Below are 27,141 nucleotides of genomic sequence, written 5' to 3'. Positions count from 1 at the left end.
GCTCATATCTGTAAGCTTTATTTCGAAAATATCCTGAGTATATACACAATAATGTATCGCTCTCTGCGGCAACGTTGGTCAGTCTCAGCACATGAGCTGACTTTTTAAAATATTATCGAACTGGTTGAGGAGATTCCTGACGCCGAAAGAGCCCGTTATCATTGGTTCTTCGAATTATAATCGAAGGAGAATACTCACGTTGATTTTCTTTTAATATCTTTCCATTTTCTGACCACTTTCTCTTGTGTCCGTGAAATATTGTACAACATTTTGTTCTACCTGTCCGGCTGCAAGGACAAGTGCGCATGCGCATATATGGACTTTCGCGAGTCACCTGATTCTTCGGGCCTTTACTATTTACTGCTTTATTGTGAAGAAAATTATGACACTCTACTTTAAACGCTTATTGTGTCCTTTCTCAGAATTTTTTCGTAATTTCGTCGACTTTTGGCTGGAGCTGTTTGTTTAAGATTTTATTGTCAGTCAATATAATTTTATAGTAAGTCAATATCACTTTGAACGTTGTGCAGACATAATTTTTCCTGAAAATGTGAGGTAACTGACGGCTTCCTGAGTGCCAATCAAACATTTCACTTTTGACAGAGCTTGCTGGAAACCGAAAACTCTGAATAGTAATATAATCGCAGGTTATCAAAATTAGTTTGAAAACTAAAACCGACTTAATAAAGTCATTGTAGATCAATCTGTTTTAGAAATGTTTGAACTGCAAGTGACAAATAGATTGTAACTACTTAAAATATTTAAGTGATCTCTCTGTCCGTTGCAGCCTGACACCGCATGTGGCGCCCTTTTACTCATTCGGATGCTAAACTTTCTAAGTTCAGCCGAGCTGTCAATCAAATTTACCTGTGGGTTAAATTTAAGTGACATTAAAGGAAAATTTTTGCATTACGGAGGAGTATTCTACGGTGCATAGGAAACGTTTATTTTTCACAAAAATGACAAAATCGTCCAAAGGAAATCTACAAGAAATGCATTTACAAATTTGCTGACTATAATTTAGTTGTGGTCTTGTTGTGTTTCGTAAATCTCATCAATATAGTCTTGTTTGTGTTTCGTACATCACATTAATATAGTTAATTTATCTTAAGTCTGCAATTGGTAGCCTATAGTGCTCTTGATTACTTGTTTGCTGCTGGTTATTCAGTAGACAAAGATTGATGAAACATGCACTACATGTTTTCTTAAGCAGTTTTGTCGTCTCCTTGGGTATACATTTTATCGCTTGAAGATTATTTGAGTTCGTGAAAAGAATGAAGAAGAAATACACTAGTAGTATAATTTATGCAATCCCCCCCCCCCTTGAAATCACAGAACAACACACTTCAAAGCAGAATATCTTTCGCTGATAATCAGCGGTGGAAGAGCGGCCCTCGAGACACGTAAATCTCAAGTACACATCGATCTGCGGATGCACGCTCCCTCCTGTATCACTTCGCCGTCAGGGCATCTGCAACTTGGTACGCACGGCTTGTTCTGACACACCGGGTCGGCAAGTTCGCCTCCGGCGCACGTCAGCGGACAGGCAGGGGCGCAGTCATCGTACACCATGCCTTGAGGGCACTGTAAAGCTGTGAAATTAGAAGATAAATATAAAAGTTGAAATATGTGAAATTTGCACGATGTTATGAAAGACTGTCAAGAAAGTCAAAATTTCTGTTTAAGTAGTGGAAAGTGTTATTTTTCCGCCCTGTAAAAAGCTGTTGTTACCTTTTGGCAAAGGCTTAATAATATACTGCACATTAGCAGATCGATGCAACCCGTACTACTGGCAGATTAATTCAAGTTATCAAGGGGTGATAGTTACAAAGTCAATGACGAAGTAGTACATAAAAAGCTTCTTATTTGCTTACCGCACATATTTTCAGTTCTCCAATTACGAATTACGATACCATTACGTCGACACTCCCGGACGTAGGCTGTGAGAGTCTCGCAGTAACAGGCGTCATTCCCAGAGCACGTACACACATCCTCCAAGCACATCGTATAGTAAGGTTTCGGATCGACCGAGTTATAGCAGGCTCGGAATTCCTGTTTTCCGAGGACACCACAGCGAGACCTTGCCGCTCGTTGTTCGGTGTACGATTTAGCTAGGCACATCTCTACTCGTGCTTTCTTCGCTCCTTTAATTTTTTGCGGTCGTGATGCCATGGGATTTGATGCGCAGTGTTTGTAGCCGTCCACTTTCCAGCTGTTCACGAACTCCGTGTCACTTTTCGCCGACAGAAATTGTCTTGTCGTCAGGTCGTCTTGTTCGTCCAAGTTCATATTCCCGCAGATGCCACAAACCTTGCTCCTATAACTCTGAGGCACGGATACAGTAAATTCACCAAGCATATCCCACTCAATGGTGACACCAGGTGCAGTTTTCACCAAGAGTGCATTCTGTCTTGGTTTGGTGACTTCAACGACATCTGGACTGTACTGAGGGTAAGGCAAATCCACAGCAATGCCAGAAACTTTGACTTCACCATTGTACTGTATTTCCACCGTCACACAGCCGATGTGAATGAAGGCAGCCACACGATGCGCCGAGTAACTCTGGCCAATTCTTTTCCAGTCTCTCTGGATGTAGACGCTGAATTCACCGTTGTGACAGTCTTGAGTGAGCACATATCGACATTGCCCTTTGAACTGCAAGACGTTTCCATCGAACGTGTAAAGTGTACCATTTAAACTCAAACGGCAAAATTCCGGATCTGTAGAAAATGAAACAAATAAGAACTTGATTTCTCATAAGTTATGAAGTCGACAGAGCTACAGACTTGCGACAATGTTGTAGCTCGAATGTGTGCACTGTACTGGGAATCAATATTCACCTGGTATTTTAAAGATATTCTAATCGTTTAGAAGATAAAGGTGTATACGTTGACAGTGCTAGATCCCACACTAAGTGCCAAGTACAAATGCATCGGCATAATAAACTTGAATACACATTTAACCACATACGTTCATCGTTATTTAACAAACCTGGAATACAGGAACTGCAGCATTCTCCAGGAGCTAGATACAACCGGTGTCCCTGAATGATTGGAAGGGAAAATCCATGATCAACAACTTGCGGGAAATAATAGACACACACGTCACATGGTTGTTGGTACGATTTATGGATGTTATGATTTATTGTACTTTCGTAACGTCTTCTTTCGTCAGGACTTTGTGTCATAGTCTGTCGTATTTATTTCCTGGCCTCCGTTGCCTCTTTTGAAATTCCGTACTATGAGTGTACACGCTGTGCGTGTTTATTTCACATAAAATGATTTGAATCACTTTGCTAATAATATAAGACGATGATTCTATTGCGACATCTAAAATTCCTGAGTATGATTTTATCTCAAAATTTTCCATGTGTCACGATCAGAAAGTTACGAAATGTTACTGTATGTCGACATCCGACAGAACCTTTAATGGTCACGTGACCATCATGTGGTTGTTTAAATTTTTCATTTGGCCGATCATGACATTATATTCAACGGCAAACCATAACGAACGTACCTCTTGGCATGACATTTGCGGACACTGTTTATCGTAACATACTGCTGAACCATTCTGACATCTACATTCAAAGCAACCGTCATCCCAAACTTCTTCAGCCTGAAAGTTTTGAACGGTATAGTCATGAGTAAACAAAAGCATTCGTCACTGAGGGCGCTCTCCATAATCCTCCTCTTCAATTATAGCGGCGAAAAATATTGATCCCCGAGACTAGTCATCTATTTAAACAGCCAGAAGGTATTGACAACATTTGGAATTCACTAACATCCTTTTTAGACAGAAAGTCATTTAACTTTCGGGTTTTTTTCACAAAACAACAAAATGCAAAACATACGAAGGATGCCCATGGTAACAGCTGCCGCTCTGCTGACTTCTTTGCATTTATAACTCTAGAACACAATATTTTTTAGCCTTATGAATGAAGTGATTTCTCTGAGATCTTATAAGTAAATGAAAAGTGATGCAATAGATTTCTTTAAAGACTAATCCTGTCCCTTTACAAAATATTATGAACAGCTTCTTCGAGACGGTTCTTTCATTCTATGATTTCGGTAGCAGAAATTTAAATCAAATGCCAGAGAAATGAACATGCGAATTTCACCTAACCTTCCTAGGGCAAAAACCCTGTGTAATTACTTTATTTGGGCGTTCTTATTCATATCCGAATCAACAATCACATCCGTCAAAAATCACGTGTGACAAATTGCATAGAACTTCAACGCAGCTTATGATTGGCTAAAACAACGTCATGTGGTTCGACTGAACTAACAGACGAATCTGCTGGGCGACATTTTTTTGCCAGAGGAGATGCAAAGCCCGAGTACTTTGATAGAAAGCGCCGTGTGACGCGCGAGAAGTCCTCTAACTAAATATCCTGTTACGTCATGTCGTATAAATCACACGAAATTTACCTCGCTACCACTAGATAAAGTACAGGTAGAGGATACATACTTACCGAATACATCTCATCTTTGTAGGAACAGTAAGATAATTCTGAAAGATATGACATTGCATTGATGAATCAGAAAGACATGACACATCTGACGAACTGCACAGAAAAAGTACACAATGCAATCAAATATGTAGCTGGTTTACGCATGCGTTTTACATTCGAATCACTGCTCTGCAAGGTTGTTGAACACACGGTAGAAAACACCTACATTCACTTTCAACAGACCGCACAAAAACTTTGATTTTCAAAAGTTTGTCATTTACCATGGCATTCCTTGGAATTTGCCAATAGCACATACCCACTTGGACACCCACAGTCGAATGAACCATCGGTGTTGTGGCAAAGATGGCTGCACCCACCGTTGTTGCGACGACATTCGTCGATGTCTGTTATAAAGCAGAGTAAAAAGCGATGAGTGATGGTCAACGGTGTTTTAAGTATCTTCGAACGTCATTTACGTCACAAGGAATGCAACACCAACATGAGACGACAGATCGAACTCTATGATCATCACGGACGCATTCTTGATTTCTGGCTTGGAACATATTGAAACACATGTGGAATACTTCGGATGAGCCACAGTCGCTCGTAAGCTATTCAGCTCTGGGACTATTCGCCCCATAGACGAGTGTATATAAGCGAGAACAAACCCTCGCTTATGCACACTCGTCTATAGGGCGAATAGTCCCAGAGCTGAATAGCTCACGAGCGACTGTGGATGAGCGAAGTCGATAACGCAAACATCAACCCGTGCTAATGTCATTGCCTAGCTGAAATCACATCAGTCAAACGTTTCGTATCATACTTTATAGCATTCGATGTTCCGCGTAACACAGCTTTCCGAAAGACAGAATTTCAAACGTTGAGCACGCTTTACGGAATTTCAAAGAATAACAATGCAGTGACAGAGAGGATCTTGCTGTCGACTTTCTAAAATTAAACAGAACATTTTCTGGATTTTCATATGAAAAACAAAACGTACCATATTGACATGTTCTTCCAGTGAAACCAATGGCACATACGCACTTAGATCGGCCGTGCTGAAGCTCGCAAAGTCCGCCATTTTGACAGGGATTACTCGAACACTGTGTCGTCGCGTTTTCGCAGTACGGACCTGGGTAAAGGGAACACACGGGCTCTGTTGTAAGATAGTCTGTTTCGAAGTTAAAGACAAAGACCTGTCGTTCTGGCATATAATAAGACAGCTTATATTTTGCATTTAAGTCCGCTTTTACGAAAGCTAGTTTGCTACAATTGCACTTTGGAATATGAAAACTTATACGCTCCACTTGGCTTCTTCAATAAGTAGAAGGAGGGAGAAAGTTATTTTTGTGCACGAAATAATATGGAAAAGTGTTATGGTGCTCTGTTATTGGACATGAAGGAGTTTTGATGAATAAATCAATACCAGTCAGTGATGAAATCGTATCTTATATAAAAATGATAAATGCCCTACTGTCTTCGACAAGTAACGGTGTTTCTTCTATAATTATCTGTTGCGACGGTATCGTGCATATTTAAAGTGTCACTTGGTCATACCAGAAAACCCTGATCGGCAAACACAGGAGGGCGTTCCGCTCCCACGATGACAACTGCCGCCATTTTGGCAGAGGGCCAACGGACAGACTCCCTCGAAGTTTTGACACTGCTTTCCTTCATATCCATCGGAACAGATGCACTCGTAGTCGTCGACCAAATCCTTACATACACCTCCATTCCTACATGGATCACCGGCACAATCGTTCCGAGCTGTGGGGCAAATCCGATTCAAAAACTAGTTTAATTAAATTAACAGCTAACTTCTGACTGTTTCGGTGCTTTGGGAGCTCAATGAGTCGTGCTCTTCGCGGTTGGCTATGTCAGAACATACGTAGTATTGACATTTCAATGCTATCTTTTTCATATTAAAATTATTCTCATAAGATAAAGTCTAATTGTTGTTGAACGAAATTAGTGCGGTTAGGTTTATTGAATTGTAAAGTCTGCATCGCAAAGTACCGAAAGGCTATGCTTGCAAGGAGAAGCAGCAGTAGAAAATCATAACGATATCCCAAATATTACTAAAGTGAAATAAATGTTACAATATTGAACATAGATTTTGAATAAATGCTCGTGTGTTTTGATTTATCTATAAATCCCATCGTATATATCATCCAGAATGATGTTTTACGTTGATTTTCCCGTGCTATATTGCACTTCATGAGATCTCGTCTTTCCACATTGTGGGTTTTTCATATCTTTCAAAGGCTTGACCCTCCTAACATTAAGTTCCAAAGACACATTAAAATATGCAACATACTGACACAATAAATCGATTTTATGTAGAAATAGTATTTTGTAAATTTCTGACTCTTCAATGATGTGTATTCGAAGATTCTTTAATTTTCAAATATAATCGAAGCGAAGACTTGGTTCTCGCGATGGTCAAACAAAGTAATAATGTAACATAAAACCGTGTCTATCTAATCAAGTGATGGCTAAATTTACAAATACACATGACTCTTGTTTTTAATGTCAACATTGTATCGGCCAACGGGTTACAAAATGACGACTAGGATGTGACTTCACAAACAGTACAAAAAATGCCTCAAAACCATTTTTCGATATGAATTCCACCCAAACTCATTTCAAATTTGCAAAGATTGTACACTTACTGCTGCAGAGAGCTGACGATTCTTCGACCACGACGTTGCCATGGACACTGCTTTTGACTCGTAACCAAGCAACGATATTGCCCATATTGTTGCAACCTGCGTACAACGAATTTACTTCATCCGTTGTCATAGCAAAGTCCCATAAGTTTACCTGTACAGTTTTTAAAATTCACATTTAATTTAAACACGATTGGAACTAATGTGTGATGATTGGATCTATATATTTTTCAAATTTCTCAAAAGTGTTAGGTACCCTGCAGCTGCATGTTGCGGTATTACAAATTACTCATAAAAACAAGAGTGTAACTTAAAAAGAAAAGCAGATGAGCTTACATTTGCAGATTTAATCGACATTACTTCACCATCCAATTATCCCAAATTAGTTCCAATCGTGTTTTTACGGCTTTAATGAGCCTACATACTTTTAAATTTTCAAAGCTAACTTACGTGTGCCGTTTTGCGTCACACTAATCTTGCGTTTAATTGAATATACATGTGCCTGTTCTACGACCAACTTCATATCAAAATATCTAGTGACTGTGTGCAACTCACCAACACAACTTGTATATGTGTAGTGTCGAATATTATTGTTGATCACTTGATTTTAGTTGAGACAAGATTTCATTTGTCAACCATGATTACACTGGCTTGTGTTAGCAAAGCCACTACTTTGCATTTCAATATACTTTATGTGGAAGAACGGGGAAAAAGACATAGCAGAAACAATGCAAATGTTTAAAAGGTATTTTCATTGATATTTCAAGATCACAGCAGAAATTTGTCACCTCATCTGTTGCTTTACAAAGTTGTTGGATGCATCATCCATTTTTCTAGTGTTTCATGTGAAAAGGCTTTGTATTTACCTGAGTGAGTTGTCCTACATAAGATTCAGCAGCATTAAACAGACTACCGACGCCATCTTGTTCCTGTCCTATCACCAGAACACCGCCCCCACTGATCAGTTGTCCCTGTTGCAGTCCTGTGCCACTGTGGATCACTCGGTTGTCGAATAGAAACTTCCATGACCCCGACGAACTTTCCCATGTGACTGCCACGTGATGCCAGTTGGTGTCCCTTTAACCAAAATCTTATTTTATAGAATATTTCTATTTTATGGGGTCCCAGTACATTCCAAACGTTTATAACATAGAGTTCGATTGGCCATTTGGAGTGCGAGAATTGCGGATATGGTAGTTTCTGCGTAGGAAACTTCAGATGTTGTAACATTCTGTTACCTTTGAATGCGAACGCTTACGATTAAAATGAAAGACCAAATAAGATTCAATAATTTACTTTTACTAACAACTTTTGTGGATCCTTCATACCAGTAATTTTATTCATTACCTATTGGCTTTGAAATCCGTGTAGGTTGGTCCACCATTGATGAATAAAGCAAAACTATTGTAATCCTGCAAGGTGAGTGCATTGTCGACTACCGAGCCATCTGGACCATGAGCATGCGCGTAGGAGAAAGGTGTGCCGTAGGATGAAGTGTCATCTGTACTCATCCAGAACGAAACCGTGACGTCATAAAGGTCTGGTATGTTGTCAAGCATGGCGTAGTCAGTAGCCTGTGCACTTTGGAAATGTAAGTTGAAATCGTTTGTAACTTCTGGAAAAAGAGAAAGACCAAGCTACAAATTTAGAGAAGTTAGAATGTAATTTGATATTTATTAATTACAGAAACTACAATCCTGAGATTGAAACTCTATAAGTCAATCACAATCATTTTATTTTGTCCAATGAGAGTTCTGCGTGTTTTCCGCTCAAATAATTTTGTCACCAAATTTTGATGTTTTCTCCCACGTTTACTATGACAGTGTAATATATGATAGTAACTGGAACTCTGAAGTTTGGATGGTGAGGCTAGGATACATGGCTTTGCCCGGACAGCCGGATAAGCCTTGTTACTCTGGTGTTACTAACTAGTGTCTGAGCTTGTTGGATTCGTATTGTAAGAAGCCAAATTGTGGCTTTTACATAGAACTGAATCACCGATACGATATCATTTTTTCATTCTCATTCTCGTTCACTCCCCAAAAAAACAACTGCGACATCGTTATTATATTGTTCAATGATTTAATGTTACAATGTTGTGAACAAGCCCTAATTATAACGACCTCTATCTTCTGCAAAATCATTGATTGTCATTGATATACTTTGTGACATGGTAGGTGTGGCAATGCGACGATCTAACAATCTTCACTGGACCGGCAAGGCGTGATATAAATAACTATTATTATTTTCAATTCCAAATTCTCATGAAAAACTTACCGACTTCGCAATAGGTACCAGTATATCCAATTGCGCATGTGCAGGAATACGCATTTGCTAAATCGATGCAAGTGGAACCATTTCTGCATAGGTTAACCTCGCATTCATTTATGTTGACTCCACACATTGCGCCAGTGAATCCCGGCATGCATTGGCAGCTGTAACTGTTGACGCCACTGAAACACAGTCCGCCATTTTGACAAGGAGAAGATTGACACTCGTCGATGTCCTGCTCACAGAGGTGACCGGCATATCCAGGTGGGCAACAACAAGAGAAATTCTGATGGAGAAATTACTTATAGGTCACAAGTAAGCGGGAGGAGTAAAAAAGGTATATAATTACAGCGAAATCGACTCAGTAGGGTGGCTTTCGGCGTATTCTCGATTAAAGTTTTCCTAGCAACTTGTACTTACTCAGAGGAAGTCTATGTCGCTTTACATTTTTTACATAACCGATCAGTTTATGCATTGAGTGGTACAAAGTCCTGTACATTCAAACCAAACTTTTGTGCTATTATGCGCATGTACAAAATAATAACAATGGAAATTCTTTGCCCTCACTTTGCTTGCTGGTTCTGCATAAGACTTCTTACCTCGGCTAAATCAAAGCAAGTTCCCCCGTTCTGACAGGGACTAGAGAAACAATCAAAATGTTTTATTTCACAGTGCTGTCCCGTGAAACTAGATCTGCATTCACATACGTAATTATCGACTCGGTCATGGCAGGTGCCGCCGTTCAAGCAAGGATCTAAAAAAACAACCAAACAGATTGAGTAAAGAGACAGTTTCGAGCTTGTGTTTCAAAATGAAATCTCAGAGTCGGAAGACAATGAACAGTGACAGTACTTCAAATTCACAAGCGGGGGAGGATGGCGAATTTAAAGTGACTAGGAAAGTCTCTTGCAATCGTCAAGGGCATCATTATCCACGCTTACCTTAATTATGAAGTTATCCGTGCCATTTAAGTTTTCCTTCGCAATGACGTGGACATCGTGAAGAGTACTATCGGCGAAAGATCATTGGTTTTCATTTTTGTTCGGTTTGCCAACACATTTTAGAGATTGCTGTTCATTGAGTGTGGCATCTAATTACCACAAGGGCGACATATAGAAACTGGATTGTACTCACATGATTGGCATTCATCGATTTCAATTTGGCAATTTATACCGGTGTAGCCCCTCGGACAGAGACAGTCGAAATCATTGACACCATCGATACAGGTTCCGTTGTTTTTACACAGACCTTCAGCACAGTCATCGATGTTTGTTCCACAGTCCTTGTCTCCGAACCCAGGGATGCAGTGACACCACCGTTCCGCAACTACTCGATTGCACGTTGCGTTGTTCAAACATGGGAATAAATCACACGGATCGACAGCTGAAACGATAATGATTTCTTAGTTACTTTTGACGTCAAGAAGACAAATTATCGACATCATTGGAGACATATTAAATGGCCCTTTAGAGCTATCTACTGAAGAAGTGGATGTGATTATAGAACGGCAATATGTTTCAGATTTATGAAGAAGAGATGACATCTGACGAATCTAAGGAAGACAAAAACAAGGGATAAAATCACTGCAATATCAAGTTTGTTTATCCAGAAAATCGCAGACTCATTCAGTCAATAAACTAACCTAGGCAGTATTGAACATCCGCGGCTCCTTCTTCGAAAGTAGTGAGTCCGGCATTACACTGTATGCAATCTGTACTCCGTGGCATTGGTTGGTAACTTCCTCGTGAACAGGACACACAAGGTGTATAACCGGTGTCTGAGTATGTACCCGCTGTACACTCCGCTGGAAAAATAATTGCAGGTGTAAAAAAGTGTGAAATTCTATGATTAACATATACTCTGTATTTCAATAGTTCGCGAGTATTGTATTCGGGCAAATAGAGAAGAAGTTTAAGTTACAACAGCGCCTGTACTGTACTGATTTTGGTTAATCATCATATTGGTTTGTGTTTAGTCACCAACATCGACGTCCAACCATATCATCTAAATGCAAAGACGTGAAAGTGTATTCCGAACGAGCCCTGCCTGGTGATGTCTTCTGTGGTCGAAATAGGGCGAGAAGATTCTTAATGTTATTTTAATTATCATTGAAAAATGTTTTAAAACAACAGAATAACTCGACAGAAAATGTTGCGTGCCTCAAAGTACCTCGGCAAAAGTCAGCTGAAACAGCTCCCCATGTCCACGTTGTTAACCCATCTTCACAGGCGACACACGCAGTGCTCCCATAGTTGTCTTGATAGGTACCAATGGGACAAGAGTTGCAAGTTGCCAACCCGGTCTGAGAATATGTACCCGGTCTGCAGAGATCTAAAAAAGATAAAAAGATGAAAAGACTATGGCAATGTGCTTATATTAAGTTATGGTAAGATGAGTCATGCATATAAGTCACATCCAAGCTGATCACTTTTCGCACATCAAGCTCTCTTGTATAATATGTTTGAAACCCGATAAATATTTCCCTATAACAAGCACACTTCTAGCACTAAGCTCTTCATTCAACATCATCCAGTTTATGTAAAGTGAGCAGAAAGAAGCCAAGTGAAAGTAATATACGCCTCGAAAGTGAAATACTTAAAGTTTTGCTCAAACTTTCCTAAATGAAAATACCACCCGTTATTTTACCAAATCAGAATAAAATCCGACGGTCGACGTGCAAAGTTTTATACTAGAGAAGAAATTACTTAACATTTAGCGATATTTGAAATTCAAGATGGCCGCCACCCCTGTGTTCATTCTATGGAAAAAATAAAATGTTCCATTTTCGAAAAACTAAACTGTGAAATTTTTATGAGTGATATATCAGAAAAGAATTATTAAAATATTGAGAGTCCGAATATCTTAGCCCGAGCGCATTCTACGTATACCTGAATGTCAAAATAGGGTTTTTGAAAGGAACCTTGAAAATACATCGACGTCAATGTAGGTGTTTTGAAAAAAACTTGCAAATGTCCGCACTTACTGATGCAATCTGATAAGGACGATGATCTTGTGCGTTTGGTGGACATTTCAGCTGGGCACCGCTTACATGATGTGCTGGCCTCGATATCCTGGTACCATCCCTTTGCGCATGCCTGGCACTTGTTCCTATCAATGTCGTGGTAAGACCCGTCTGGGCAGATTACTGGCAATAACAAGGCAAAAAGATCATTGATTCGTTTATTTTTTTATGCATCCATAAATATGTTTGTCGACTGACCATTTATGACGCACTAGTCAAGGTAAATCGTGGATCATATTAAGATAATATTTGTCCTTAAAGGGACATTATTCAGGCATAACATTAAGTGACGATTATGCTATGGTATGGTTTGATCAAATTCAAAACTCCGACAACACATTTCTGTCTCATGAAGAGATATCTTCTTTCTGTTTAAATTATTTTATGCAATAACAACAGACTCAGTGTCCAATTAAATTCTTCATGGGATCAAAGTGAGTTACAAGGCCAACTTTCACAATGTCGTCGTCATCATCATCGTTAGCTGTATTCTTTACAAAGATCGGGCACAAGAACTGCAATTCCTTTCATGACCTAACACCTGTCGAGATGCTTTGAGCCGCTAATTGTTTTAAATTAGGAAAATTGAGCTCAACGCCACTGTGGAGGCCTATGGGAAATTGAAATTTTATCTTTATTGCCACTGTGACTGTGGAGGCCTATGGGAAATTAATAAGAGGTCTTGTGCCATCAAACAGTCTGATTGTTCATTCCATTTCCACTAGCCCTTTCCAAAAAACACAAAATATGACGTAAAACACAAAGAAAAATGCTTACGACATGCCCCGTTTCTCGATATTTGACCAACTTCGCACTGTGTCTGATTTTCTGTATCTGGTACAAATTCTGCTGTCATATTAACGTCTGTTTTATTGATTACGATGTCACCATATGAATCGTTCGCTACGCTCTCTTGTATTTCAGAGATTATTCTTTCAATTTCATCCTGTGAGGGCCAAGAACTGGTCGGATCGCTCCCTTCCGTGTTGGTAACAGAGGATTCCTGAAAAGAGAGGCATACGGTGTATGTTACCCCTTGAGAAGGAGATTCATCGAACCTCAGAAAACTACGCACTTTAGCTGACCAAGGTCTAACGTTGACTCAAGTGAACGATACCTAGGTATTTTATTGTTTGATTTTAATGAAACAGAATCGAATACCTAAGAAGTGAATTATAGATATTACGCCCTCTATGTTTGATCGTAAAAATATAGTAGTTGTGACTGATGTCGCTCGATCCTTATTAAGTGTTTGAAGACAAGAACAGTTTTGAAATTGATGTAATGCATTCGAATGAAAGATAACCTGGGTACAGAAAGGGGCAGGGTGGATATATATTCAAAAATACCTACATGTTCGTCATCATTTTGCGTTTCGACTGATACAGTAGTCGTAACACTGATTGTACTCCTACTCTCTCTAACATCTCTTTTGGCGACTTGTCTGCCCGATTCTGTACGATGTGTATTACCACAGTGCACCTGGACATTGTCTATTTCACAGCCTTTTCCGCAAAATCCTGCCACGTGACCGTAAGTTCCATTCAGTTTTGTAATAAATTGCCGCTTTATTTGCTCCTTTGCGCTGTCCTCGGAGCAGGAGTCGACGTAGTACTGAAATTCTAGTCCTATTCTGAACCTAGTTGGTCTTGTTAATCCTAGAAAATATCAGAAAAATGACACTTCAAGGGATGAGTTTCTGTTGTTCAAATAGCCATTAGCTGTAACTTTTGACAATTTTTTGCACCACTTTTGTTTTTAATGTCTTAAAGCTCGTTCTTACTCCCACAAAACATGTTGAGATACACAGTATTCAGCTTGTCAACTCAGCCTGCACATTTGTGGATGCATTATTATAATTTGACAAGTGAATTCTGGTCTTGACTGGATCCATGGAATTAAGATGTAAACAATCATAACAGTGCATTTTACACATACAAACGCTGTGACGACATGCTTAATAGTTTATGTTTCACATTGATTTTTCAACACACTTTTACATTTATGACAGCGGTTTTAGTGAAAAACGTGTTTGACATACAATTGGAATTGTTGACAATCCAACTCACTCGCACAGTCGGGCCAGGGAAACTCGAAAGGTGTAAATCCCCGAGGTCCTGGCGCAGGCCTCCATTCACCGGTCTGAGTTCTTCGGTTTTGTCTGCAGTAATAGATAGCCTCTGGTTGAAACACGAAGTCGTATCTCCTGTTACATGACACTGTGCAGAACTGACCGCCCAGCCAGGTTTCACACGACAGGGCCCCGTTCTCCGGTGGCGACTCGTATGGACATGTATGTTCTGCTCGAAAAAAGGAAACAATGGTACTTGTCACAATGTAGAGACAAGATTAATACAGTGTCAATGCCAGATCACACGGTCCTTCATTCCCGCAATTACTCTTAACCTGGAAGGTAATATGCGTCACGGAGACCGGTTTTTAGAAACTCACATTTCAAAGGACTATGCCGGGTCCACTGTTTGACATTTTGAAGCCCGTAAGTGAAGTTTTCATCGTCTCGTTTATGTGAAACTGGAAAATTTGACTTTCTCACAATGTTTCTTCTCTAATCCGAAAGTGTGCACGAGAGAAACCCTGACATTTGTTCTTGATCATGAAAGAGAAATGTAAACGTTTGTTTGAAGAAAGTTTACACAAATATTTAACAGATTAAGTTGATACATGTCCAGGTACATATCAACTTACGTATACGGTTATTTATTTTCTTGTTCTGATTCCTCTTTAACAGAGAATAATGTGTAGTCACAAACTGATTTTCATTGACATTTTATCTTCAATGACAAGCAAGAGATAAACCATCGTTTTCAATGGTTGTAAAAGATGGTTTATCGAAAATTTTGACGATTCGCTATCCTTGATAAATGTGTGAATATCTTCACAAAAGACCTGAGATTCAATGTTTTTTCTTACGCTTTATGGTGACGGTAAAATTGCAGTATGCAATATTGTTACTCTGATCCCAAGCCTTGAATGAAACATGAGCTGGAGGTCCCCAGTAGAAGCGAGATCCTGATTGGCGGTTTCCATGCACAGTCACACCTCCGGAATTATCGAAGAATACCGGTTCCTCCCAAGTCACGCGAGTTCTCCTCGATGAACTTGTTATTTCAATGTCGAATGGACAAAAAATCACACGTGGCGGTTCGTCATCTGTTGATTACAAATAAGAATTTTCAGTGTCTTGTTCTAATTTCGCTTGTAGTTTTCTTAGCCTGTTCCAGATTTGGACAATTACTATAGTTGTCTGAACTGTAGCACAATGCTATAAAATATCATCATCATCATCAGTTGAATGGCCCAATTATTCAATGTAGTCTGTGAATGCCAATGCCTACCTTGGTCAACTTAGGGGACCCTGTCACGCCTGCACATATTTAACACTGACTTAAAAGTGAGATCACATACCTATAACAGTGACTACAAACGAGCATGTGCTGGTCAAATTAACGTCATCCTTTGCCGTGTACGTCACTTCCGTTTCGCCCAGCCTAAACCAATATGGCGGTTTCGTGTGCTGTGGCTGAACTGAAATGGTTGGTTGAACACCCGTATTGTCTGTCGCTGTCGGTGGTTTCCAAGATACTCTAGCCGTTGACCTGAGCAAATCAGTCGACACAACCACATCTGCCGGACAGTCATGGAACTTCGGCGGATCGATATCTGTGCCAAAATTTATGTCATCTCATTTTAGACATTTCTAACTATTGAGTAACTAATATAGGAAATGTACCTTAGCTCTGTTTTTAAATATTAATGTATGTCAAGTATTGACAAAAGCGAGTGGTAAAACATCGAGGCATGGATCACAGAATCGAAGTTTTTCTCCTTATACACAACAGTTGAGAATACGAGTTCAAATGGATTTGCCAGTTCTCTGACCCCTTCTTATTGTATAGCTACCGAGAAAACAAAAATTATCATTGTGCCTCGAAATCTTATGTATATTGCTTTTACTGTTGCACATTATAGTTTTGAAACTCACGCATGACCATGTGCAACGTTCACTCAAGGCTTTACATTTGACATTACAAACCTTTGCACCATCTATCGGACTGTGTGCCCGACCACTGCCCTGTTGCAAGACATTCTTTTGTGTCCTCCCCGCGAAGTACATATCCAGCGTTACATTCGTACACGCACACAGATTGGTATCGCATACCCATTGTTTCACATGATGGTGGCCGAATGATGAAGAGTTTCTGTCTGCCGAGCGATGGACAAAATTTCACTGGAAAAAATAAAATGGAAAAAATAAATATGAAAATCATTGGTATCGTGTTTACGGTGAGTATACAGCAGAGAATGAAATAACACTCGTAGATGTTGTGTGTCATATCATAATCAGAAGGGCGAGGTTATCAAATGTTGTCAGCAGACGAAACGAACATCTTACTTCTAGAAATTTTGACGAAACAAAAGCAAAACAAAAATATAAACAGAGACAAATGGAACAAACAGCAAGATCAACAATAATCAAACGATTACCTCTGCATATGGGAACTGCATTTGTCCAGCCTTCTGCTCTATTCTTCATTTCGCATTTACTGTCGGACGACCCAACCAGATCATAGCCCATGTCGCAGGTAAACGTGCAGGTTGTTCCTAAATCATTGTCCGTCGAATCACACAGTTTATTACCGTGGGCTGGGCTTGATAGAGCATTGCATGTAATCTCTGCCAATGAAAGAGCCCAGATTTAGCGATTGATGTTACACTAAATATCAGAGTCTATGTTCGGGTCTTTCCGTAGTTTACACTTGCAAACCTTGCAAATTTCTAGAACCACGTAACCAATCAACAAAAGAATTTATTTTTGTTGAGGACGGCACTCTTTAATTAATTTCATCTCTCAGTTTTGATTTACTTTCATCTTTCATGAACATTCATTCCTCATATCTCCCCCGAGTAATAATTTGATAAATGTTGTTGAAATGCTTTTCCCATCGAGGATTGTGTATCTGGAAACGTCGCATTATGGTACACTCTTTGTGTGGCAGCCAGACGTATGATAAAAAGTCGCTTGGAAAATTGTAAATTTGTTCTTGCGTCAGAAAATGCAAATGTTGATGGTGATGTAGCTGATGTAGCTCTGATGATGAGAGCGCAATAGTCATATTGGCCTATAATACTGAATAAACTCTAATAATAATAGTCATAAGTATTGATCCTGTTCATCTGCATGGCAGTTGTAGCAAGAAATCTAACGACATACGACAATCAGCAAACGAAATATTTACGAAATAAATTTGAGTGAACTATGACGTGACTGAAAAGCCTTACTGGTGCAAGTGAACGGGTTGCCAGACCACTGGCCGTCCGCGAGGCAAGTCCGCTCTGGAGATCCGCCAGGCGTTGGTCGGTAGCGACTTCTATCGCACTTGAAGTTGCATTTCATGTTGTAAGTATTGTTGCATCTTGTGACCAACACACCAGGAGACCTAGCTGGCGTCGGACATCGTACGACTGAAAAACGGGACAAATTAAGAATTGGAAACGACTAATCAAATTGTCAAGAGAGAGAAACGACGTTATTTTCACAAAAAAGAGAATGGAATGTAGCCCATATGACGTAATCAGGCCCAAAACGGCATGTTTCTGAGTTTCATACTAACATTATACAATTTACTGTTAAGATAATTTTGACAACTTCGCGGATAACGCACCTGTACATTGACCACCTGCGGCTCCATCGTAACCTACATCACAGTGACACTGACTGAAGGAAGTGCTTGCGGTGTCCAAGGTACTTGAATGCTCTGGGCACGGTGTGCAGTCCAGATACCCGTACTTTTCCTTGTATGTTCCGCGTTGGCATGCTGTGAAAAGTGTTGGAATACCAAAGAAGGGGAATGATGTTTGTAGAAGGTGCGTGTAATGAAAAAACCGCTGACAACACTTATTAACCGAAATTTCAAGGAGTACATGTAGATGTCTTTCATTTTTACCTCAGAACAAATTACTTTACCAGACAGAACTTTCAAACGAGCACAAAGAACTAATTTTACCAATGTTAGCAAGAGCTAATGCGAGAATCAGAAATCGAGACTGAAGTTTCAGGGTGTTGCTGACATGTCAGGTTTCAAAATAACAGCGAAGGTCCGGTTTCAAATGCTTGGTTCGAATATAGATGGCGGATTCAGTTGTCTATATGACCTGCAGTACTCCCTTTTCTATCTCTTACAGGTTTGGATGATAGCAGTCAGTGTCATGTAGACTTTTGAGAGCTTCTTGCATGCATAAAGCAGTTTATTCGATTGTATTGTTGTATATTTCTGTGTACAATCTTTGATTGTCGTATACACTCTACAGGGATCAGCAGCCAATTTTAATCATAGGCCCTGGAGTCTATGATTGTATGACATTTAGCCTTTGTAATACTCCTGATCACACCCCCTGCTTGACAGTCCAACAAAAGACAATGTCGAGTTACAAATGAAGCAAAGTATGTATTTTCTGAATAAAAAGTCAAAGCAATGCATGCATACTTTAAAAAAATTGTTCCGGTCCAAATTTTATCGCCATAATTGTGAACAGATTCTTGGAAATCGAACTTGTGGAAGAAAAGCTCAAAAAATGAAAAGTGAGTAAACCGTTTATGGTGGCGCACACCAATTCAAGAATAATGCCAAATGTCGAGGAACAAGAACTCGATATACTTAATAGGCTTGACATTTTGTAAGTTGTTCTGCTATATTGTATCATGTAGAAGACCTGGTTGCATTACGTCACGATATATTCCTTGACCTCATACCTGCACATTGCCCTTGAAGACCATTCCCTGTGTAGCCTGGCTGACATGCGCACTGGAGAGCCCCACTGCGAGTGCCACAAGAACAAGTTGCTAAGTCATCGCAGCAGTTATGACCCTCCGTACACAAAGTGTTGCACGCGCTGATACTCACAGACAAATCCCACGTCGTCTCTCGAACATCTGTTAAAAATAAGTGGCAAAAATCATATCTAAGTATGATATGACAATATTAAAACGAGCTGATTCTCCATTATAGTCACTGAAACAGGATTTGATACCAGCGATGAATCGAAAGTTTTTTTCAAATGAAGATAATTATTTTACTTCGTACCAAAGTCTAGCGACACTTGCCGTAACTGTTCTGATAAAGCAAGCGTTCTCTTGTCCTTAAACAGCATAATAATATGTTTAGACTCGCGTTATTTATTTCGCGGCGACAAATGGCAGGAAGCTCATCGATTGTGTTACTTTGTTAGAGGATTTACCATTATAATGGTTTGTTTACTGCATTTTTTGGCCTCCAACCCGTATACCGATTTAGAAAACTAAACACTAGAAAGGATTACAAAACAATGACACAACTGTATACATTACTCATTTGACAATGATCTCGGGATGAAATGACGAAACATGGCAAAAATCCGCTGTGTGAAACTTGTTCTTAGATTTGAACTTCGTTACTTATTAAAATAATAACATTCGCTTGACTGAGGTACGTGTGAAAAAGTATTGACTGATAAGAAATAGTCTGCCTACTCTTAAAGTAAATGAATCAAACTTTGAAGACGAAAAAGTATTTTTCATCCTCAGCTTGACCAACCTTTTCCAACATCTAATAGTACATCCCAAATCATATTTGTAAATATCGCTAATGACGGGAAACTATTTTTGATCTCCTTGGTCGATTTTGATATACACGGTAAAATAACATAGTATCAGTAAGGAGTGGTGCTGCCTTTCTTCCATTGAAGATCGCACAACAGGGGACAATCTTACGCACGGTATGATCTTTTGCGGTGCAACTTCAGGTATTGACTTTTTGTAGCATGATGTTGTGATAAACGATGGTTTGGAATAAACGATGGTTTAATGATGGCTCTTTGACCAATTTCTGTCCACCAACCGTGTTTTGACCACGGGAGAGTTGGTACTGAAAGTCTGAGCGCCTTAATGATATCACTTTGTGAAACGAAACGTCACTGCCTGCTGAGTTTTGAATCGCCCTGTCGATACCCAAACAAGACGAGTTTTGCTCTCAATGACTTACATGTTCTGTGGGGACATGACATGGAAACTTTGATATAAATATCTTAAGCTTAATATTTTTACGCTTTTATTTTAGCTGCAGTGAACCATTTGGAGCTCCACTAATGTTCTGGTGGGCTATTGTTCACATGTGCGTTTTTATACAAAATCCCCTTCTAAAAGTCTTTTCGATGAGATACCATTAGGAAAAACAATATTATTTCTCACCGTTTCTAATGCGCTGCGCCAGTTTCTTAAAGTCGGATAACAGATCCATAGTGAACACATTCGCCGTAGTTGCGATATCGTTCAGTTCGGCTTCATTAATATTTCCAACACCGATAGCAATAATCTCGATACCATTGCCCCGCAAAGACTGAGCGACAGGTCTTGGATCGCCTTGGTTAGAAGCGCCATCAGTTAACAATATGATCAGCCTGTATCAAAGAGAATAGGAAAGTCCATTGTCACACATAATGTATGGTCTACAGGTCTGGGGAACCCCATATCACATATTCTCCAAATCTTCGCACTACACAAATTTCAAACCCGTTTTCTAATGTAAGACTTAATCCACAACAAATTTTACCTGATTACCTAAAAAATTACTTTTCAGTCCAATCTCATTACCATGACACTCGATGTCAAGAAGATGGAAACCTATTTGTTCTATCTGTTAATACACCAATGGGTAAATTGGCATTTTCCTACACCGGTAAAATTCCATGGAATATATTGTCACATGACATTAGAATATCCGAACTGCCTCTCAACTCCCTCCTATATACAATCGCTCATAAATGTACTTTCTGAAAACTAACTTTATTGACGTGTGTTCTGTGTTGTCTTTTCTTGACTTATTCATTTAAAATTAAAAGTTACTGTGCACGTACATACATGTACAAAGGCAGGTATGAAAAGAATGCATGCATACATGAATGCATGTAATTATATATTTTTCAGCACTTATCAAATATGATTTATTTCCCTCAAACATTGTTTATTGAAATCAGCAAATATTGTATTGAAGGGAAAGGACTTTGACGAGCACATTGTTATTTTTCCCTTTTCCCTTCACTCTGTTACTTCTGCACTGTAAAAATAGTGGACGCTAGACGCGTCTTTACGCGTTCAAAATGTACATGTCGGTGTTCAAATTTGAACGGCTAGTGTTCATATTGTTAACACTAGTGTTCATATTATTAACAATGATGTTCTAAACCTGAACACGATGTGTTAACAACCATCTCCTTCAAGTGTTCAAAAACTCAGCATCACAGAAATTTTACAATACTGTGAAACAATTAACAATCTTTGTGTTTTTTACTTTACAACGGATATATTAAAATTACTGCTGCCTCGCTGTCCGCCAAACGTACACGGATTTTGGTGTAAAGAATTTCCCACTAAGTGAAAAATATTTCCTGTCTACAATTGCTGAAAGCATGTTTTTTTCTATAAAAGGAAGTATACAAAATAATTTTACACGTTTATTACGGGTTGAAATTTTCAGAATTTGAAAAGAAAATCAGAAAACCACCATGAACGTTTTAATTTTAACATCGGCGTGCAAGAGGCGTTCTACTTCTAAACACTTGGTGTTCAAATTTGGTGCCTTTTCCTATCCCATGATGCATCAAAACGGAAGTTGCGACATTTTTCTTGTAAGCGCACCCTGAAGTCGTGATCGTGCGGAAGCAAGACCAGAAAGGGTAAGTTTCCTCTCCAAAACAGTAAAAGGTATTAGATTTTGAAGCATCTGTATTATTATCCTTTGAAATTAATTGTATTGTACCTTGAAATAGCTTAACTACGTGAAGAAACCTTTTTTCTTCAGTGGCTGGTATACCAACAACTAGCTGTGAATACGCAGTGGTACTTTTGGCCATAGCCTATCGATCGATCTCACTCGGGTCAAGGGTCAACGAACACAACTGTAGCGATAACCCTTGACCTGAGCGCGATCGATACGCCTTGCGTAATCACAGCTAACACATGTCTTTTAGTAGACACAATGGCATGTAAAACATCAGTTAAACATCGCAGAGTATACAATGTATTATTTTAGCAGTTTTGAGAGTTTGGCTTTTTTATTTTAATCAGTTGATGACAAGAAGCAGCAAATATTTTGTAACAGTATTGAAGAGAGGCACTGTATATGAAAGTCTCCCCTTTTCCTTAACCTAATCAGCCCCTTGTCTTTCATTTAAAGTCTCATCTCGCCATTACCTATTGTTGCATTATTTTCAGGATGTAAAAAGTTGGATTTAACTGAAAATCGAAGAGTTGTTACAGAAGCTGGTGGTACAGATAATGAAGAAGAGGAGTGTACAGGTAGCTGTCTAGAAACAAGCTCGAGAACCTCAGTTCATCTATAATGTAGATTTAAACTTCCAAGGGTCAGTAACTGAATTTGATAAATTTCTGTATTTTTGTTCTGAATTAATCTAAGCGTTGGTAGCATGCTGCAATCAACTAAATGTTTCCGGAAAATAAGCTTTCACAGACGTGTAGTCTCCTTTATCAGATGCAAGGCTGGAATGAAAAATTAAAGCTGAAAACGACAGAAAATTCAGAGTGAAAATGTCCACTCTGAATTACTGAATGTTCTGACATTTTCACTCTGAATTTTCTGTCACTTTCTGCTTCAATTTTTCATTCCCCCGTGTATCTGATGAAGGAGACTTCACGTCTTTGAAAGCTTATGCCCCTGTAACATTTGGTTGATCCTAGCCTGCTACCAAACCTAAGATTATTTTGTATTGTAGCTAAACACGTCTCTTGTACTTAGCAACTGGTTTTTAGCTTTGCTGTCAGCTAAATAGGTGGATGTGTATCATTGTCCTTAAATTTGTACATCCAAAGGTTTTTCTTCAAAACAGCCTGTACGAATCCTTTAATATTTGGATTACAGGTCCCCAGGGATTACCCTAATCAGATATGTTCAAATTATGATGAAATATGCAAATTTATATTTTTGAGGCTAATTTTGCTATTTTTTGGCAAAAATCTTCTTCTCTTTTACTGATGTCTTCAATATTTGGTAAACATGTCCCTAAGAATGACCTCAGTCAAATTTGTGCTAGTTGTGATGAAATATTCAAATTTTTATATTTCATGGCAATTTTTGTCATTTTTGGTCAAAAAATCTTTAAAAAATCTTCTTCAAAACTGCTAATTGAACAGTTTTGATATTTGGGACATAGACCTCTACTGATAGCCTTTTTCAGATTGTTCAAATTATGCAGAAATTTGCAACTTTGTATTTTTAAGACATTAAAGACATTTCAGACATTTTTAAGACATTAGGGATTACCATAATATTCAAGTTATGATGAAATCTACATTTTTTCTATTTTAAGGGTGATTTTTACCATTTTTGGTAAAAAAATTTGTTTAAAAAATTAATAGCAGGGTACACCAGAATTTGAAAGGTCTTTACGAATCAATATGTTTTAAATTTCTGAGAAGTAGATTTTGAATGTCACAGATTTATTTCAGGGTTTATTTAAAGATATTACAAACAAACAAACCTTTCTGTTTATGAAGGACTTTGTTGGACAAGGAAATAGGTTTTACCCTGCCAAGGACCCACTTTCCACACTTTCTGCATGTTGTGCCTTACTGTGACACTTTGACAACTTGACATCTTGTGTTTACTTTAGTGTGGACAACTATATACCATGTGCACTAGAGAAGCCTTGACTAACTTTTTTCCTTCAAAATTTACAATTGTCTATACAAGAGGAAATGTCTTTAAGAAACCATCTTACAAAAATGGAGTATGCATTTCATACATATACGTGTTTTCAACACAATAAGTATTCCAAATTTTGAGCTTTTTCAGATTTTTTTGTACGTTTTAAACAAGTATGAACATAAAACGTAATCCACAATATTTAAGTAAAACCTGTTTTGTCATTACTTTGTTCATATTTTTTAAAACGATCAACGTGTTTATGGTGATTTTTTAATGCTTATGTTTTTGATAGGAGGGTGTTAACACCGTTGGTATTTTCCTCTGACAAACTTTACATACAAAGTGGCAATGTTTATTTGCCCATTTTACAGTAAATTATTGTATTTTACTCTAAAAATGTTTTGTGTATTTTTAGAATAAAATAATTTTAGTCAGTGGTCTGTAATGTTTCTTCAAAGCTTGAATAACCCTTGAACGCCCCAAATTAAAGGTGTTCAACAAGCGCGCATCATGTGTTCTAGCCTTTAACACACTTATCGTTGAACGGCGTCCATGCGTTCAAAAAGTGTTACAGCCCTTTGAACGCGTAAATGCGTTCAATTTTTTGAACACATTTCATGTGTAACGTGTGTTCAGATATGGAACACCATGGTGTTCAATATAATGTCTGATGAACACGTAGTGTTCAAAATCTGCACACGTGTGTTCAAAAATTGAACGTTGGTTGAACACGTAGTGTTAAATTTCTGAACGTCTAGACGCGTTCAAAAAGTGTTACAAAAAGGCGCTTAATTGATGTTCTATCCTTTAACACTTAACTTTACAGTGTGTATATGGCAATTTTAACACGATTGGAACTAATTTGGGATAATTGGATTTTCATATTTTTCAAAATTCTCAAAATTGTTAGGTGCCATATAGCTGAATGTTGCAATATTGCAAATTACTCATAAAAACAAGTGTGTATAGTAAAAAGAAAAGCAGATGAGATTACATTTGTAGATTAAATCGACATTACTTCACCATCCAATTATCCCAAATTAGTTCCAATCGTGTTCTATATATGTATTAACCGCACTGTAACTAATTTTATTATACACCTACTGCCGTAACCTATGGGAGTTTGACCATCCAATAACTTTCCGTAATTTGTATAGTACGCGGAGTCCCGAATACGGAAGACAGGCGACGCGCAATTTTCAGGGGTTTGTAGCAATTTTATTTCAACAATCGCGCGCGTTCCACTCAAATCGCGCGTGCCGCATCAAAATTTACCATAGATTAGTTTATACGGACGATTAATGGAGGAAGGTGTATAATAATAGGGTTATTCACAAATACGACGGCCCTGTATGGACGAGGGCCCTCGTCCATAGATGGCCGTATTTTGCGAATTTACGGTCCAATACCGTCCTCTGCCCTGACAACACTAATGCCAATATAGTAATTCAATGTTCCTCGAAACAGCATTAATTGGGTATAGAGTATACACTTTGTCCATTTAGCATTATACGACACATACTGTTATGATCTGCAAAGTGTAATTTATATTGTGAAAATGTAAAACGCACATGCTGGATACCTTTGTGCCGTTGGTCGAGCCTGCTGCAAAACGCGTTCAGCTTCAAAAAGAGCCCCTCTTGTGTCCGTCCAACCACCGGTGTAGGGAATAAGGTCAAGTTCATTCAACAGTGAACACTTATTCTTTCCATTCGGATTACCAATGTAGTCGATATGGCGGATGATCGTATTATAATTTGAATACGTAACCACGGCAACGCGCATTTCATCTTCTGATATGCTGAATATTGCGGTCATTTCTCGGATAAAATCGATCTCAAAGTGAAAGTTTGGCGCGCCGATACTTCCAGACGCGTCGACCAGGAACACGACATCGGTCTGCAAGGTCTGGTAAGGTTCAAGTTTGCCTAAGATTCTATTGCTTTCTTCGTTCAATTCCCTCTGCCTATCGGATGACGGATCTTGGTTTTGTGTACTGGCTTGCCCAGTGCAGAATGCGGAGATGATCAGCAACGTCGCAGTGATAGCGTATGGTATTCTTCTGATGAACATATTCACAACAATCTTCATTGCTTTAGGTCAACCGACATGCTACTTTTGAAAGTGTCCGTAGTTCCCTTGATCTGATAAGATCACGTGAGATGCATGTAATTTCTGCAACGGTGTAACTCTGGTGTTGTTCCGTAAGGAGACACGCTTTGCAAATGGTTCTCCGTCCCTAGTCTGCGCGCTTGGAGTATGGTATTTTTTAAGCCAACCGTGTTCTGATTACACGGTGTAACCAATATTTTTCCGGAAACGGAAAGTAGCATTCATATTGAGAGATCACATAGTTGTCTCTGAAATGAGGGAACGACAGGTTGACAGTTTGTTTGTTTGTTTTTGTTTTTCAAAAAAGCATCCGTGTGGTTACAGTTATTGAAGAACTCGACCAGTGCAAAATTCTGAAAGATCTCTCTTTATATTTTTGCCGTTTTGTCAATAGTAAGCAAACCAGATTGAGGTGGCACCTCTGGCAATAGCTGCTAGCTATGAAAAGTGAAAAAAGTTCGATATTTCATCCGTGCCTTCGAAATTTAACTCACGACCGCTTTCAGAAAGGTGTCCAATAATTTCAAGGATATTTAAAACAACAACTAAAAACACTTTTTGCGCCCAGAAGGTAAATGTTTATCGTGCGAAGTTGATGCAATTGTTTAATGACTAAAAATAGTATGTGTAATCATTCATAATATAATTCAGCACTATTACAAATGTTACAAATATCATATCGTATATGATATCATACCATATCATATCATTAAAATAAAGTATTATATTTGTTCGTTCTCATCATTCACATAGCGAACTCATACTAATAGTCGACGAATAGTGGTCTTCATAGAGTGTCAGGTTCAAAGGTCGATGCTGGCGCCTCGGGGACAGATATTCGGACTCTCAAACTTTTACATTTTTTTCTGATCTACTCCTTGAGAGGGCTCATTTAAAAGC

General features: G+C 38.8%; 1 protein-coding gene across 1 annotated transcript; it reads right to left on the bottom strand.

The window, feature by feature from the left end:
• Positions 1 to 26,383, bottom strand: LOC139131834 (sushi, von Willebrand factor type A, EGF and pentraxin domain-containing protein 1-like). Its single transcript, XM_070698120.1, has 29 exons — positions 25,712 to 26,383; positions 20,658 to 20,866; positions 19,185 to 19,364; positions 18,097 to 18,249; positions 17,714 to 17,896; positions 16,919 to 17,107; positions 16,467 to 16,661; positions 15,839 to 16,093; positions 15,344 to 15,583; positions 14,482 to 14,712; positions 13,766 to 14,070; positions 13,190 to 13,415; positions 12,374 to 12,535; positions 11,560 to 11,721; positions 11,033 to 11,194; positions 10,525 to 10,773; positions 9,990 to 10,144; positions 9,397 to 9,676; positions 8,467 to 8,734; positions 7,986 to 8,196; positions 7,123 to 7,273; positions 6,008 to 6,217; positions 5,451 to 5,582; positions 4,732 to 4,854; positions 4,472 to 4,509; positions 3,517 to 3,615; positions 2,992 to 3,043; positions 1,875 to 2,720; positions 1 to 1,592 (listed from the first exon to the last, which is right to left on the bottom strand). Exons 1-29 carry the CDS (start codon positions 26,218 to 26,220, stop codon positions 1,411 to 1,413), a joined length of 6,357 nt encoding a protein of 2,118 aa, XP_070554221.1. The 5' UTR covers positions 26,221 to 26,383; the 3' UTR covers positions 1 to 1,410.
• Positions 26,384 to 27,141: the final 758 nt, after the last annotated feature.

The sequence above is a fragment of the Ptychodera flava genome, chromosome 4 (assembly GCF_041260155.1).
Source record: "Ptychodera flava strain L36383 chromosome 4, AS_Pfla_20210202, whole genome shotgun sequence".
Lineage (NCBI taxonomy): Eukaryota > Metazoa > Hemichordata > Enteropneusta > Ptychoderidae > Ptychodera > Ptychodera flava.
The sequence above is the reverse complement of the archived record's forward strand: the minus strand, read 5'-3'. Positions and strand labels throughout refer to the sequence as shown.